The sequence below is a fragment of the Entelurus aequoreus genome, linkage group LG20 (genome assembly GCF_033978785.1).
Source record: "Entelurus aequoreus isolate RoL-2023_Sb linkage group LG20, RoL_Eaeq_v1.1, whole genome shotgun sequence".
NCBI classification, from domain to species: Eukaryota; Metazoa; Chordata; class Actinopteri; order Syngnathiformes; family Syngnathidae; genus Entelurus; species Entelurus aequoreus.
The window spans coordinates 3,132,305-3,150,779 of NC_084750.1; the positions used below are offsets into that span (position 1 = coordinate 3,132,305).

At 34.3% G+C, this 18,475-nt stretch overlaps 1 protein-coding gene across 1 annotated transcript in view; it reads right to left on the reverse strand.

Moving 5' to 3' along the window:
• The window catches only part of paqr6 (progestin and adipoQ receptor family member VI), a 45,605-nt gene extending 36,342 nt beyond the window's left edge, over nt 1–9,263 (reverse strand). Inside the window, exon 1 of the mRNA XM_062029195.1 lies at nt 9,126–9,263. Within this exon, the coding sequence (XP_061885179.1) occupies nt 9,126–9,141 (16 nt within the window). The 5' untranslated portion in view covers nt 9,142–9,263. The remainder of the gene's footprint in view (nt 1–9,125) is intronic.
• Between the last annotated feature and the right edge of the window lie 9,212 nt (nt 9,264–18,475).

An 18,475-nucleotide genomic window follows, 5' to 3' on the forward strand; every position in this document is an offset into this window, starting at 1 on the left:
GGCAGGACAGATTTAAAAAAACAAACAAAAAAAAAGATTTTTTATTCTATTATATTTTTTATCTATTAGGAATCGTTAGAAATAGGAATTGCGATGCATCCACTTTTTTTTTTTTTTCTGAAACCCCTAATTTGTATTGTGAAGCAAAAATGGCTATACTGTAAAGAGTTATAAAATGACTCTTTATATTATAGACATATCTTGTTTAATTTTACCATTACAGAATTTGTATATTTTTGAAACTATTTTGTTGTTTTTATTAGCTTATTTAGTGACAATAAAAACAATTCAAATACATAAATAAGACAAGTGGTAAAAAAAAAAATTTTAAAAAAAGGATCAATAAAATGTAAAATATATAAGCAAACAAATAAACATGAAACATGTGAAATAAAAGGTGAAAGTGAGAATTGGTAACGTCCTTTCGATACGAAAATTTAAAGTGTTTATCAGGATTGTTCTTCCTTGTAAACACTTAGCTTATTTAGTGACAATAAAAACAATTCAAATACATAAATAAGACAAGTGGTAAAAAAAATAAAAAATAAATTAAAAAAAGGATCAATAAAATGTAAAATATATAAGCAAACAAATAAACATGAAACATGTCAAATAAAAGGTGAAAGTGAGAATTGGTAACGTCCTTTCGATACGAAAATTTAAAGTGTTTATCAGGATTGTTCTTCCTTGTAAACACTTTGAGTTTGAACACTTTCTTAAAGTGGATCATATTAGTACTTTGTTTATTAATCCATTCCATAATTTAATTCCACATACTGACATACTAAATGTTTTAAGTGTTGTACGTGCATAGAAAGGTTTTAAAAAAGGTTTTTCTCCTAGGTTATATCCCAGCAGACACAATACATTAAAACAGCGTTGAGAACTTGTTGAATTAGGTCCTGACGTTGAGCAACTCAAACATAACGCTTTTTGACGATGTTTAATCAATGTCAGGTTGTGACGTTGATTAGACCATGGAATTTTGGTCATTTTCCCAACCAATATCCTACAACACAATTACAACGTTGAAACAACATGCTTTTTGACGACGTTTATTCAATGTTGGGTTCTGACGTCGATTTGACCATTGAAATTTGGTCACTTTCCAACTAATATTCTACAACTCAAACTAACATGCTTTTTGACGACATTTATTCAATGTTGGATGCTGATGTCAATTTGACCATTGAAATTTGGTCATTTCCCAACTAATATTCTACAACTCAAACTTAACGTTGAAACAACAAGCTTTTTGACGACGTTTAATCAATGTTGGGTTCTGACGTCAATTTGACCATTGAAATTTGGTTATTTCCTAACTAACGAACAGACTTCCCCATTGACCCTCATAACTGCCTTCTCTTCGGTGCAATAACCTATTCCACCAACCACCCTGTTTCATGTAGATATTCACATACATATTAATTTCACCCTCTGTATAGAGTGTACACTTGTTTTATCGCACTGTATGGAATGGCCTCAATCTCGTTACCCTGCGTAATGACAATAAAGCTGATTCTGATTCTGAATATTCTACAACTCAAATTTAACGTTGAAACAACATGCTTCTTGATGACGTTTATTCAATGTTGGGTTCTGGTGTTGATTTGATCATTGAAGTTTGGTCATTTCCCAACTAATATTCTACAACTCAAATTTAACGTTGAACAACCTGCTTCTTGATGACGTTTATTCAATGTTGGGTTCTGGTGTTGATTTGATCATTGAATTTTGGTAATTTCCCAACTAACAGCGTGGATCCAATGTTAGCCATCAACTCAATTTACAAATACAACTATTTTTGCAACGATGTTTAGAAGTCAGTTTTAGTATGTATGATCAACGTTGTATCAATGTCTTTTGCCGGCTGGGATTTCTCCTTTTGCTGAGAAGAATTGTACATTCTTGGGTAGCAGGTTATAGTTTGCTTTGTGCATAATTTTAGATGATTGCAAACACACAAAATCATTCAATTTCAATATTTTTGATTCAATAAATACATCATTGTTATGTTCTCTATATCAAACATTATGCATTATTCCAACTGATTTTTTTGGTAACAAACTTAGTGACTGAAGTGTACTTTTGTAATTATTTCCCCATTTTTCTGTGCAATAACTCAAATATTTTAACACTGCATGGCCTCTGAGTTAGTGAAAGTTAATTCTAGATTGCAAATCATGCCTCTCACCTGGATAGTAGACAATGTCAACATCCAATTTAGACCCGCAGATGGAGGAAAAAGATGAATTGTTCATATAAAGGGGAAGATATCATCATCCTAACAGTCTTTATCCCAGTGAGAGCAGACATTGTACAGTAAGTGCTTGTTTTTTTTTTTTCATGTTTGTATATCTTGTTTAGCACTTAGCAATACTGCTACATGATGCTTAATCTTTCAGTAAAGCTGCATCTGTTCAGCACACAGCTTCTAAAACTTGTACATCTAAGGAGGATCCTTATACTCAGGATCAGAAATAGAAGTTTCTTGATCATCATGTTTCCCAAAGTAGTATTTGTTGTCTCTCATCAAGTCGGCCATGATTAGTAGTGTTGTTGAAGAAAAAATCGAAAATTGTGATGCGTCTGTGAAGTTAATACGCCGCCGTATGCTTAAAATGATCAAAATATGTAAATATTACATGTTATTATGAATGTTACTACATTACATATACACTTACAGCATGTATATAAAACATTGATGTTTTTGTATATTTTTAGAACACTTTATAAAACAACTTCCAATTAGCTCCATTGTGAGCTGACTCTTGCTAGTGTTTATTCACGATTTAGAATGCATAAAAAAGGAAAAAACATGGATCATCATGTTTCCCAAAGTAGTATTTGTTGTCTCTCATCAAGTCTGCCATGATTAGTAGTGTTGTTGTTGAAGAAAAAATCGAACATTTTGATGAGTCTGTGAAGTTAATACGCCGCCGTATGCTTAAAATGATCAAAATATGTAAATATTACATGTTATTATGAATGTTACTACATTACATATACACTTACAGCATGCATATAAAACATTGATGGATGTTTTTGTATGTTTTTAGAACACTTTATAAAACAACTTCCAATTAGCTCCATTGTGAGCTGACTCTCGCTAGTGTTTATTCACGATTTAGAATATATATAAAAGAAAAAAAGTGGGTTTTTTTACCTGTCATGATTAGTAGTGTTGTTGTTAATGAAGGAAAAAGTGATAGTTGTGATGAGTCTGCGAAATTAATACGCCGCCGTATGCTTATAATTATCAAAATATGTAAATATTACATGTTATTATGAATGTTACTACATTACATATATACTTACAGCATGTATATAAAACACTGATGGATGTTTTTGTATGTTTTTAGAACACTTTATAAAACAACTTCCAATTAGCTCCTTTGTGAGCTGACTCTTGCTAGTGTTTATTCACGATTTAGGATGCATAAAAAAGGAAAAACGTGGATCATCATGTTTCCCACAGTAGTATTTGTTGTCTCTCATCAAGTCTGCCATGATTAGTAGTGTTGTTGAAGAAAAAAATCGAAAATCGTGATGCGACTGTGAAGTTAATACGCCGCCGTATGCTTAAAATGATCAAAATATGTAAATATTACATGTTATTATGAATGTTACTACATTACATATACACTTGCAGCATGTATACAAAACATTGATGGATGTTTTTGTATGTTTTTAGAACACGTTATAAAAAAACTTCCAATTAGCTCCATTGTGAGCTGACTCTTGCTAGTGTTTATTCACGATTTAGAATGCATAAAAAAGGAAAAACGTGGGGTTTTTTACCGGTCATGATTAGTAGTGTTGTTAATGATGGAAAAAGTGATCGTTGTGATGAGTCTGCGAAATTAATACGCCGCCGTATGCTTAAAATGATCAAAATATGTAAATATTACATGTTGTTATGAATGTTACTACATTACATATACACTTACAGCATGCACACACACATTGATGTGTGTTTTTGCATGTTTTTAGAACACTTTATAAAACAACTTCCAATTAGCTCCATTGTGAGCTGACTCTTGCTAGTGCTTATTTACGATTTAGAATGCATAAAAAAGGAAAAACGTGGGGTTTTTATTACGTGCCATGATTAGTAGTGTTGTTGTTGTTGACGGAAAAAGTGATCGTTGTGATGAGTCTGCGAAATTAATACGCCGCCGTATGCTTAAAAAATGATCAAAATATATAAAAATTACATATACACTTACAGCATGTATATAAAAACATTGATGGATGTTTTGTATGTTTTTAGAACACTTTATAAAACAACTTCCAAATAGCTCCATTGTGAGCTGACTCTCGCTAGTGTTTATTCACGATTTAGAATGCATAAAAAAGGAAAAACGTGTTGTTTTTTACCTGTCATGATTAGTAGTGTTGTTAATGAAGGAAAAAGTGATCGTTGTGATGAGTCTGCGAAATTAATACGCCGCCGTATGCTTAAAATTATCAAAATATGTAAATATTACATATTATTAATGTTACTACATTACACATACACTTGCAGCATGTATATAAAACATTGATGGATGTTTTTGTATGTTTTTAGAACACTTTATAAAACAACTTCCAATTAGCTCCATTGTGAGCTGACTCTCGCTAGTGTTTATTCACGATTTAGAATGCATAAAAAAGGAAAAACTTGTTTTTTTACCTGTCATTATTAGTAGTATTGTTAATGATGGAAAAAGTGATCGTTGTGATGAGTCTGCGAAATTAATACGCCGCCGTATGCTTAAAATGATTAAAATATGTAAATATTACATGTTGTTATGAATGTTACTACATTACATATATACTTACAGCATGCATACAAAACATTGTGTGTTTTTGCATGTTTTTAGAACATTTTATAAAACAACTTCCAATTAGCTCCATTGTGAGCTGACTCTTGCTAGTGTTTATTCACGACTTAGAATGCATACAAAAGGAAAAACTTGTTTTTTTTTACGTGCCATGATTAGTAGTGTTGTTGTTGACGGAAAAAGTGATCGTTGTGATGAGTCTGCGAAATTAATACGCCGCCGTATGCTTAAAATGATAAAAAATATATAAATATTACATATACACTTACAGCATGTATATAAAAACATTGATGGATGTTTTTGTATGTTTTCACAACACTTTATAAAACAACTTCCAATTAGCTCCATTGTGAGCTGACTCTCGCTAGTGTTTATTCACGATTTAGAATGCATAAAAAAGGAAAAACTTGTTTTTTTACCTGTCATTATTAGTAGTATTGTTAATGATGGAAAAAGTGATCGTTGTGATGAGTCTGCGTAATTAACACGCCGCCGTATGTTTAAAATGATTAAAATATGTAAATATTACATGTTGTTATGAATGTTACTACATTACATATATACTTACAGCATGCATACAAAACATTGTGTGTTTTTGCATGTTTTTAGAACATTTTATAAAACAACTTCCAATTAGCTCCATTGTGAGCTGACTCTTGCTAGTGTTTATTCACGATTTAGAATGCATAAAAGGAAAAACGTGTTTTTTTTTTTTACGTGCCATGATTAGTAGTGTTGTTGTTGACGGAAAAAGTGATCGTTGTGATGAGTCTGCGAAATTAATATGCCGCCATATGCTTAAAATGATAAAAATATATAAATATTACATATACACTTACAGCATGTATATAAAAACATTGATGGATGTTTTTGTATGTTTTCACAACACTTTATAAAACAACTTCCAATTAGCTCCATTGTGAGCTGACTCTTGCTAGTGTTTATTCACGATTTAGAATGCATAAAAAAGGAAAAACGTGGGTTTTTTTACCGGTCATGATTAGTAGTGTTGTTAATGATGGAAAAAGTGATCGTTATGATGAGTCTGCGAAATTAATACGCCGCCGTATGCTTAAAATGATTAAAATATGTAAATATGACATGTTGTTATGAATGTTACTACATTACATATATACTTACAGCATGCATACAAAACATTGTGTGTTTTTGCATGTTTTTAGAACATTTTATAAAACAACTTCCAATTAGCTCCATTGTGAGCTGACTCTTGCTAGTGTTTATTCACGATTTAGAATGCATAAAAAAGGAAAAACTTGGGGGTTTTTTTTACGTGCCATGATTAGTAGTGTTGTTGTTGACGGAAAAAGTGATCGTTGTTATGAGTCTGCGGAATTAATACGCCGCCATATGCTTAAAATGATAAAAATATATAAATATTACATATACACTTACAGCATGCATACAAACATTGATGTGTGTTTTTGCATGTTTTTAGAACACTTTATAAAACAACTTCCAATTAGCTCCATTGTGAGCTGACCCTTGCTAGTGCTTATTTACGATTTAGAATGCATAAAAAAGGAAAAACTTGGGTTTTTTATTACGTGCCATGATTAGTAGTGTTGTTTTTGTTGACGGGAAAAGTGATCGTTGTGATGAGTCTGCGGAATTAATACGCCGCCGTATGTTTAAAATGATCAAAATATATAAATATTACATATACACTTACAGCATGTATATAAAAACATTGATGGATGTTTTTGTAGGTTCTTAGAACACTTTATAAAACAACTTCCAATTAGCTCCATTGTGAGCTGACTCTTGCTAGTGTTTATTCACGATTTAGAATGCATAAAAAAGGAAAAACGTGTTTTTTTTTTAATGTGCAATGATTAGTAGTGTTGTTGTTGTCGGAAAAAGTGATCGTTGTGATGAGTCTGCGAAATTAATACGCCGCCGTATGCTTAAAATGATCAAAATATGTAAATATTACATGTTGTTATGAATGTTACTACATTACATATACACTTACAGCATGCATACAAACATTGATGTGTGTTTTTGCATGTTTTTAGAACACTTTATAAAACAACTTCCAATTAGCTCCATTGTGAGATGACTCTTGCTAGTGCTTATTTACGATTTAGAATGCATAAAAAAGGAAAAACGTGGGGTTTTTATTACGTGCCATGATTAGTAGTGTTGTTTTTGTTGACGGAAAAAGTGATCGTTGTGATGAGTCTGCGAAATTAATACGCGGCCGTATGCTTAAAAAATGATCAAAATATATAAAAATTACATATACACTTACAGCATGTATATAAAAACATTGATGGATGTTTTTGTATGTTTTTAGAACACTTTATAAAACAACTTCCAATTAGCTCCATTGTGAGCTGACTCTCGCTAGTGTTTATTCACGATTTAGAATGCATAAAAAAGGAAAAACGTGTTGTTTTTTACCTGTCATGATTAGTAGTGTTGTTAATGAAGGAAAAAGTGATCGTTGTGATAAGTCTGCGAAATTAATACGCCGCCGTATGCTTAAAATGATCAAAATATGTAAATATTACATGTTGTGAATTTTACTACATTACATATACACTTACAGCATGTATATAAAACATTGATGGATGTTTTTGTATGTTTTTAGAACACTTTATAAAACAACTTCCAATTAGCTCCATAGTGAGCTGACTCACGCTAGTGTTTATTCACGATTTAGAATGCATAAAAAAGGAAAAACTTGTTTTTTTACCTGTCATTATTAGTAGTATTGTTAATGATGGAAAAAGTGATCGTTGTGATGAGTCTGCGAAATTAATACGCCGCCGTATGCTTAAAATGATTAAAATATGTAAATATTACATGTTATGAATGTTACTACATTACATATCTACTTACAGCATGCATACAAAACATTGTGTGTTTTTGCATGTTTTTAGATCATTTTATAAAACAACTTCCAATTAGCTCCATTGTGAGCTGACTCTTGCTAGTGTTTATTCACGATTTAGAATGCATAAAAAAGGAAAAACGTGGTTTGTTTTTTTACGTGCCATGATTAGTAGTGTTGTTGTTGACGGAAAAAGTGATCGTTGTGATGAGTCTGCGAAATTAATACGCCGCCGTATGCTTAAAATGATAAAAATATATAAATATTACATATACACTTACAGCATGTATATAAAAACATTGATGGATGTTTTTGTATGTTTTCACAACACTTTATAAAACAACTTCCAATTAGCTCCATTGTGAGCTGACTCTTGCTAGTGTTTATTCACGATTTAGAATGCATAAAAAAGGAAAAACGTGTTTTTTTTTAATGTGCAATGATTAGTAGTGTTGTTGTTGTTGACGGAAAAAGTGATCGTTGTGATGAGTCTGCGGAATTAATACGCCGCCGTATGCTTAAAATGATCAAAATATGTAAATATTACATGTTATGAATGTTACTACATTACATATACACTTACAGCATGCATACAAACATTGATGGATGTTTTTGTATGTTCTTAGAACACTTTATAAAACAACTTCCAATTAGCTCCATTGTGAGCTGACTCTTGCTAGTGTTTATTCACGATTTAGAATGCATAAAAAAGGAAAAACGTGGTTTTTTTTTAATGTGCAATGATTAGTAGTGTTGTTGAAGGAAAAAATGATCTGCGAAATTAATACGATGATGATCTAAATATGTAAATATTACGTTGTTACTACTTTTGCTAGTATTTATTTACGATTTAGAATGCATAAAAAAGAAAAACATGTGTTCTTGTTTTACATAAGGATTGTGAATGCTTGGTGAAATAAAATTTAAAAAAGTGCAGTTCTCTTTAAAAAAAAAATAAATTTGTTGATGTTTTTACATTTGTAAGAAAGAAGCACATGACTTGTGTTTGTTTACACTGAGAATGTAAAAGTCATGTAAAACTAATGTGTTTTGATTAATCACTAAGTGATTAATGCGGGCAGCTGTGGGATATGAGTCCACACTCTCCTCCCCAAAAGTGACCGTGGGGTTTTTAAACAGCGTGGAAAAAAGAAGAAAAAAAATTAAACTGAGAAGAAGAAAAAAAAGATACATTTTGACGTTTTAGACAGGATTTTCAGTCAAACAGCATGGTAGTCACACGGAGACCATTTAAGTGGCGGTTCCTCGAAGCACACGCGTGTTTCTTTACCACTTCCTCGCTACACTTGTCAAGAAGTTGCCCCTCTAGGTCCACGACAAAAGTACACATAAAAAAGGAGGATCATTTAAGATAAACTAAAATCATTTTGTCATTTGTCCTCGCACGCGCCTTTCGACACGAGACTTCCAGGTTCACTCACCGCGGCTGTCGGCCATCACCTCCTGCGTTAATTAAAAACAAAAGCAGTTCTTTCCGTCTTTTATCCTCCTCTTTCCTCCGCTTTCCGCGATGTTGGTGAAGTCCGTCCTCCACTCTTCTGCTACTACTCCGTGTGGCGTCGTGCTCCCCCCACCAAGCTCCACTCGGTCAGCCAATGGGGAAGCGCGCTGGCCACCCACGTGACCGCCAGGACCAGCCGCGGTCGCGGCGGCGACAACACGGGAGCCACGTGCGCGCCCCCGTCACAACAACAGAGCGCGGAGTGCGCGCGCGCCCTCATGGAATTCCTGGAGTGCTGCTGGGACTTGTCCTTCGGAATGCCGGACATGACGTCACCACAAATAACGGTCAACTTGTTATGTAACAACAGTATGACAGCCATACCGCCATAAGAGTCCCAAGTTGTTGGCACATTATCCATCCATCCATTTTCTACCGGGTCGCGGGGGGGGGGGGGGGGGGGGGGGGGCGGAAGGCGGGGTACACCCTGGACAAGTCGCCACCTCATGGCAGGGCCAACACACATAGACAGACACACTCACATTCACACACTAGGGCCAATTTAATGTTGCCAATCAACCTTCCATCCATCCATTTCCTACCGCTTGTCCCTTTTGGGGTCGCTGGAGCCTATCTCAGCTGCATTCGGGCGGAAGGCGGCGTACACCCTGGACAAGTCGCCACCTCATGGCAGGGCCAACACAGATAGACAGTCACACTCACATTCACACACTAGGGCCAATTTAATGTTGCCAATCAACCTTCCATCCATCCATTTTCTACCGCTTGTCCCTTTTGGGGTCGCTGGAGCCTATCTCAGCTGCATTCGGGCGGAAGGCGGGGTACACCCTGGACAAGTCGCCACCTCATGGCAGGGCCAACACAGATAGACAGTCACACTCACATTCACACACTAGGGCCAATTTAATGTTGCCAATCAACCTTCCATCCATCCATTTTCTACCGCTTGTCCCTTTTGGGGTCGCTGGAGCCTATCTCAGCTGCATTCGGGCGGAAGGCGGTGTACACCCTGGACAAGTCGCCACCTCATGGCAGGGCCAACACACATAGACAGTCACACTCACATTCACACACTAGGGCCAATTTAATGTTGCCAATCAACCTTCCATCCATCCATTTTCTACCGCTTGTCCCTTTTGGGGCCGCTGGAGCCTATCTCAGCTGCATTCGGGCGGAAGGCGGGGTACACCCTGGACAAGTCGCCACCTCATGGCAGGGCCAACACAGATAGACAGTCACACTCACATTCACACACTAGGGCCAATTTAATGTTGCCAATCAACCTTCCATCCATCCATTTTCTACCGCTTGTCCCTTTCGGGGTCGCTGGAGCCTATCTCAGCTGCATTCGGGCGGAAGGCGGGGTTCACCCTGGACAAGTCCCCACCTCATTGCAGGGCCAACACAGATAGACAGACAACATTCTCTTATTATTATAATCAAATGACAGCAGTCATTTCCATTTCTAATATAAGTATTTAGGCCCACTTACAATGACAATAACAAAAAATATTGTTTTTCATGAACTGTGTACTTGTATTGTTGGTCTGGGTGGAGGTCCTGCTTTGGAAATAATGTGTACCCTTTTCAGACATTGCATTTAGTTCCCATTAAATCATCCACATGTTGCACAATGAGATGTAAGCAGGGGATCATGTGTACATTCCTGCAACTTCCTGTTTGTAAAAAATATATTTTTATTAGTATCTATTCAATATACTAACAGCATTTCATGATTAATATTTATAAATTAAGATTCCTAATAAATGACACTAGAATAAGCACACATTTGATTGGTAAATCATAGCGTAACAACCTGGAATGACACTTTATGTGTGGTGTTGCAGTTGTCCGACTTTTTGTGTGGCTGTAAACGCATCACTGGCTAAGTGCCATATGTGCATGTGTTGGCGCAAGTGAGAAAGAGCGAGCGTCTGCTGTTGATATAACAAAGTTGCTTTTGGCCTGGTTTGTACTGCAGAAAATGACCACTTTTGCTAGACATAATTTTTTTTTACTAATGTTTTGGTGATGTGTTTATGGCCGACAATAAAGAGTTTTGCTCAGTAAAGTGATCGATGGAATTCATGCCCTCAAAGCATCTCGACAGACGTTACAATACTTGAACAATGAACCACGAAAACGGTTTTCTCTGTCGTGCCCGTGTGTCGAAAATTGTGATTGCGCTTATTTTTTTATTTGATTTTGTGCACAGCATAGATTTGCAGTGCGCAATTGCACAAGCGCGCACCTTAGAGGGAACGTTGGTGGTAGGCCACGTAAACTGACAGAGAGGGGTCAGCGGATGCTGAAGCGCATAGTGCAAAGACTTTCCGCACAGTCAGTTGCTACAGAGCTCCGATCTTCATGTGACCTTCCAATTAGCCCACGTACAGTGCGCAGAGAGCTTCATAGAATGGGTTTCCATGGCCGAGCAGCTGAATCTAAGCCATACATCACCAAGTCCAATGCAAAGCGTCGGATGCAGTGGAGACGCCTTCTTTGGAGTGATGAATCACACTTTTCCATCTGGCAATCTGATGGACGAGTCTGGGTTCGGAGGCTGCCAGGAGAACAGTACATTTCAGACTGCATTGTGCCGAGTGTGAAATTTGGTGGAGGAGGAATTATGATGTGGGGTTGTTTTTCCAGGAGTTGGGCTTGGCCCCTTAGTTCGAGTGAAAGGAACTTTGAATGCTCCAGGATACCAAAACATTTTGGACAATTCCATGGGATGGCACTTCAAGTTCATATGTGAGTCAAGGCAGGTGGCCAAATACTTTTGGCAATATAGTGTATGTTTCTTTCTTTCTTTCTTTCAAAAAAGTCAGCTGATGAATCGCTCTAAAAAAACCCAAATTATTTCACCAAGTGGGGCTTCTGTTTCTGGGTTAATGCTAACAACACGGCAGCTAACCTTGACAGTGGCCTAGTGGTTAGAGTGTCCACCCTGAGATCGGTAGGTTGTCAGTTCAAACCCCGGCCGGGTCATACCAAAGACTATAAAAATGGGAGCACCTGCTTGGCACTCAGCATCAAGGGTTGGAATTGGGGGTTAAATCACCAAAAATGATTCCCGGGCGCGGCACCGCTGCTGCCCACTGCTCCCCTCACCTCCCAGGGGGTGAACAAGGGGATGGGTCAAATGCAGAGGACAGGACTGGACTCTCACACTTTTACCTAGATCCACTCGACGTCCATTGCACCGGTTGCCCATGGGGGGGTCCCCACATCTGCGGTCCCCTCCAAGGTTTCTCATTGTAGCCCATTGGGTTGAGTTTTTCCTCGCCCTGATGTGGGATCTGAGCCGAAGATGTCGTTGTGGCTTGTGCAGCCCTTTGAGACACTCGTGATTTAGGGCTATATAAATAAACTTTGATTGATTGATCGATTGATTAAAGGGGAACTGCACTATTTGTATTCCTTTTGTTAAGACAAAAACACACATGTTTTTTTCTGTATGCATTCTAAATGTGCATAAATGCAAGCAAAAGTCAGCTAAATTTAGCTGATGAATCGCTCTAAAAAACAAATAATTTCACCAAGTGGGACTTTTGTTTCCGGGTTAATGCTAACAACACGGCAGCTAATCTTGGCCACGATGATCAAGTTGACTAACTTTTGATTTTTGATCTCATCATTTCGACCTTTATTTATTTTTTAACCTTTTATCTCGTAATCTCGAGTTTGTTCATCATAATCATGATTTTTATGTCATGTTTTTGACTTTTTATCTCTTTATTTCGACCTTTTATCTAATTTATTTTCCTTTTATCTCATAATTTCCGCTTTGTGCATCAAAATCATGATTGTCATGTTTTTGACTTTTTATCTCATAATTTTGACTTTTTATCCAATAATTATGGCTTTTAATTTCATGATTTAACATTTTATCTCATAATTTTGACTTTTTGTCTCATAATTATGATTTCACTTTTTAGCAAATAATTATGGCTTTTCATCTAATTATTTCAACCTTTTATCTCATTTCTTTACCTTTTGTCTCAATCATGATTTTTATGTCATGGTTTTGACATATTACTTTTGAATGCGATTCATCTTCAACTCCTGCCTCATCACTAACACATCCAAATGTCAGTGAGCGTTTGAGTGACGTGTGTGAATGACAAAGTGGGACAGGCACTGCTAACAGCGTGCAATGCTAACATAAAATGCTAACAACACAGCATGCCGAGAACAGGCAATGGTAACAACACGCAATGTTAACAATGTGGAATGCTAAAAACACGCAATGCAAAAGATTTTTTCAAAGAACTATAAAATGCAATTTCAGTAGAAATTAAGTGTGATTACTAAAGAGCCAACGCTGAACTAAAATGCTAACAATTAGCACGCTGGCCAGATAGTGTTAAATAAACAAAAGATATGCATAAAATGCCATCCATCCATCCATCCATTTTCTACCGCTTATTCCCTTTTGGGGTCGCGGGGGGCGCTGGAGCCTATCTCAGCTACAATCGGGCGGAAGGCGGGGTACACCCTGGACAAGTCGCCACCTCATCGCAGGGCCAACACAGATAGACAGACAACATTCACACTCACATTCACACACTAGGGCCAATTTAGTGTTGCCAATCAACCTATCCCCAGGATAAAAAATCTAGCATGCTAATAATGCTAAGAATAGCATACTTACAGTTAGCATTAGTGAAAATATATGACACTGAGATGTATACATGCTATATTAGCTTAAAATGTTAAAAGGCTAACTGTAACGTTTGTCAAGTGACAAAACATATTACTCTGAAGTACGCATCTGAAAAATTGGTTTAAAATGTAAGCATGCTAACGTTAGCATGCATCAAGTACCAAAATATGTGTACTCCTAAAAAATTTGCTGAAAAAAAGCTAGCAGGCTAACAGGTACGAAATACTTGACGCCGAGGTGTATACCTGCAAAATTTGCGAAAAAGCTTGTATGCTAATATTAGAATGCTTAAGATTGTTCCGTTGAAAAAAATACCTAGAGGCCGCAAAAAGACCCCCTGGGCCGCACTTTGGAGACCCCTGCTTTAAAAGCATATAACTACAATTTTGGTAGTTTTCACCTTCAAAAACAGTACAATATGATTTTTTTTTTTTTTAAAGAACTAGAAAATGCAATTTCCGGCAAAATTTTATGTGAATATCGAAGAGCCAAGGCCGACCTAAAATGTTAACAGTTAGCTGTCTGGCCAGCGTAGCCTAACAAAAAAATATAAGCAAAATTAGCTAAAGAGAGCTAGCTTGATAACAGTCAATCAATCAATCAGAGTTTATTTATATAGCCCTGAATCACAAGTGTCTCAAAGGGCTGCACAAGCCACAACGGCATCCTCGGCTCAGATCTAATGGAAACAACCTTCCCTAGTCATGGTGCCGGAAACAAGAAAATAAAAATAGAACCAACACAAAATGCCAACAGACATGGCCACACATAACAATATAACACAATTTGTGGACATTATTTAAAAAAACAAAACAAAACAAAAAACGCGTCAACAAACCATTAAAAACCACCCATTTAAGCTATGCATGATGGGAAAAATGCAAAACACTCTCCACACTTATCCATGTTTGGTGCAATGTAGGAGTCCAACTTTCAAATACTCTTATATACAACTATATTGATTATTATTTATATATCATTATATTAATATAATATATATTAATATAAATGAAAAAAGCTGACTGCCAGCATATGTATATATATATATATATATATATATATATATATATATATATATATATATATATATATATATATATATATATATATATATATATATATATATATATATATATATATATATATATATATATACATACATACACATACATATACACATATTATATATATATATATATATATATATATATATATATATATATATATATATATATATATACACACACACATATTATATATATATTCATATATATATATTCATATTCATATATATATATATATATATTCATATATATATATATATTCATATATATATATATATATTCATATATATATATATATATATATATATATATATATTCATATATATATATATATATATATATATATATATATATATATTCATATATATATATATATATATATATATATATATATATATATATATATATATATATATATATATATATATATATATATATATATATATATATATATATATATATATATATATATATATATATACATACATACAAAACCAAAAAAAAACCTAATATAAAAACAGTACTATGTTAACGTGCTAACAATAGCATGCTTTCAGTTAGCATTAGTGAAATACCAAAATATATGACACAGGGGGTCTATACCTGCTAAATAAGCTAAAATAAAAAGCTAGAACGCTAATGTTAGCATGCTAAAATGCTAACTTTAACACGCATCACAAAAAAAATATATTACTCTTGACATGTGTGTCTGAAAAAATGGTTTAAGATGCTGGCATGCTCGGATTAGCATGTATGAAGTACCAAAATATGACAGATGTACGCCTAAAAATATCTCAAAAAATAAATAAAGCTAGCATACTAATGTTAGCAGGCCAAAATATTTGACGTTAAGGTGTACACCTGCAAAGTTTGTTTGAAAAAGTTAACATAGTAGAATGCTAAGAAGTGTGCTGTAAGCCGTTAAAAAATGAGCTAGGGGCCGTAATTTGCCCACAGGGCGCACTTTGGACACCTCTGCTTCAAAAGGTTAAAAGTCCAATTTTGGTAGTTTTCACCTTCAAAATAAGTACAATATATAGATTTTTTTTTTCTCAAACAACTAGACAATGCAATTTTGTTCGAAATTTCGTGTGAATACTGAAGAGCCAAAAAAAAAAAAAAAAAAATGCTAACAGTTAGCATGCAGGCCAGACAGTGTGGAGTAATAAAAAAATCAGCAAAATGAGATTTAAAAAAAATGGCATGCTAACAATACTATGCTAACAAAAGTAAGCTTACAGTTAGCATTGGTGAAATACTAAAATATGACATTGATGTAAAATTGTTAAATTAGTCTGTTGAAAAATAAAAAAATCAGCATGCTAATGTTAGAATGCTAAAATGCTAACTGTAACGCGTCAAGTACCAAAACAAATTACTGTGACGTATGTATCTGAAAAATCGTTTTAAAAGGCTAACATGCTTACGTTAGCATACATCAAGTACGAAACTTTGACTGAAGTGTACACCTACAAAATTAGCTAAACAAAAAGTTAGCATGATAATGTTAGCATGTTAAAATGATAACTGTGACATACTTCAAGTACCAAATTAAATTACTCTGGAGGTGTGTGTCCGAAAAATTGGTTTAAAAATGATAGCATGCTAACGTTAGCATGCATTGAGTACCAAAATATGACTGAGGTGTACACATACACAGGTAGCTGAAAGAAAGCTAGCATTTTAACGTTAGCCTGCTAACAGGTACAAAATATTTGACGCTGAGGTGTATACCTGCAAAATTTGTAAAAAACAAACAAACAAAAGACTAGCAAGCTGACGATTGTGGTGCGGGCCGTTAAAAAAATTTGGTATGTAAGTCTTTTTTATTTTTTTCAACTTTTCAAGGTGGCGCTACAGAGTCAATTTTGAAATGTCGTGTTCAGTATATATCGAAATGGTCGCCGGACCAGAAGTGCTTGCAAAAACTGTTGAGATTTTGTGCATGTCAAATACCTCAAAATGTGACGGAAGTTGGAGAAAAATAATGCACGTAGCAATTAGCAACTTAGCTGCTCTGACCCTAATTGTAATAATATTAATGTCCCAAAAATCTAAATCACATTCTTCTTCATTCTATGTAATTGACAACATTGATGCTGTCACTATGTTCTGATCTAGTGGACTACGTGAGTACTTCAGGTCAAATTAATTTACTCTGAATTACTTATATGACCCAATGCAAGCAATGTTAGTCATGAAAATCCAACCAACACAAAATGTCAACAGACATGGTCACACATAACACAATCTGCTCACTGGCCTTTGTGGACATTATAAAAAATGTCCATGCACCATTAAAAATTCAAAAGGACACCCATTTAAATTGTTTACGTGTTGAAGTACCCCCCAAAAAACTGTAATTTACCCCAAATGACAAATTAGTGGTTGCTAAAAAGTGATTCAAAGTAATATTTTGATATTGACACTTCCCACCTGTGCATCAATTACTAGATTAGTTGGTATATATTTTTTTTAATTAACTTAACTTTATATTTTAAGTTTATTTTATTATTAAAACTTCTAATATTTTCCTAATTAATTAATAAGTTAGTATAATGTAATTATTTTTAAATTAACTAACTAAACTTTGTTTATATTTTAAGTTATTTTATTTTGAGGGCTTCTAATATTTTTCAAATTAATTCTTAAGTTAGTGCAATTTATTTATTTAAACTATATTTATTTTCAAGTTTATTTTATTTTGACACCTTGTAATCATGTTGCAATTAATTCATTAGTTAGTAAAAAAAACAACTAACTAAACTTTGTTTATATTTAAATTTATTTTGAAAGCTTCTAATTTTTTTAAATTTATTTCGTAAATTAGTTTTTTTTTTAAATTAACTAACAAAACGGTCTATATTTTAAATTGAATTTACTTCAAAAGCTTCTAATATTTTTCAAATTAGTTCATAAGTTAGTATATTTTTTTTAAATAACTAACAAAACTTTGTTTATATTATAAATGTATTTTAATTTGAATGCTTCTAATGTTTTTTCAAATTATTTCATAAGTTTGCTTATATTTTAAGAGCTTCCAATATTTTAGATCAGGGGTGTCTAGACTTTTTCTGCCCAGGGCCGCGTACTAAGAAGTCAAGTATGGGAGGGGCCATTTCGATAGAGAGATAAAGATATATTATCACTAATTATTAGTTTAAAATGTTTGCCTTTTTCTCTTAACATTCCGACTTTTTGCTCTTTTTTTCTTACATTTTTACTGTTTTGTTTTATCTAAAAATACACAACATGTTAAATGTTGGCAGACAGACACATTAGGACTATTTGCACAAAATATTTGTATCGGGTCGGTACCGTCGATACCAGCCTGAATCACTAATCAGAGGTGATATTGCGCCCCTCCGTGGCTGGTATTAACACACCTCTATTAATGTCATAAACTGGAAGTACTATAAAGTGCTAAAAATGCATGGAATAGTGAAATATTCACAAATCTGAAGTCCTACAAATAAAAACAAACTATAACTAGGGCTGCAATGATTAATTTGATTAGATAAAAAGCTTTAATTCATATTCTGTTGCTGTTCTTGTTGCGTGCAAACTGATAAAACG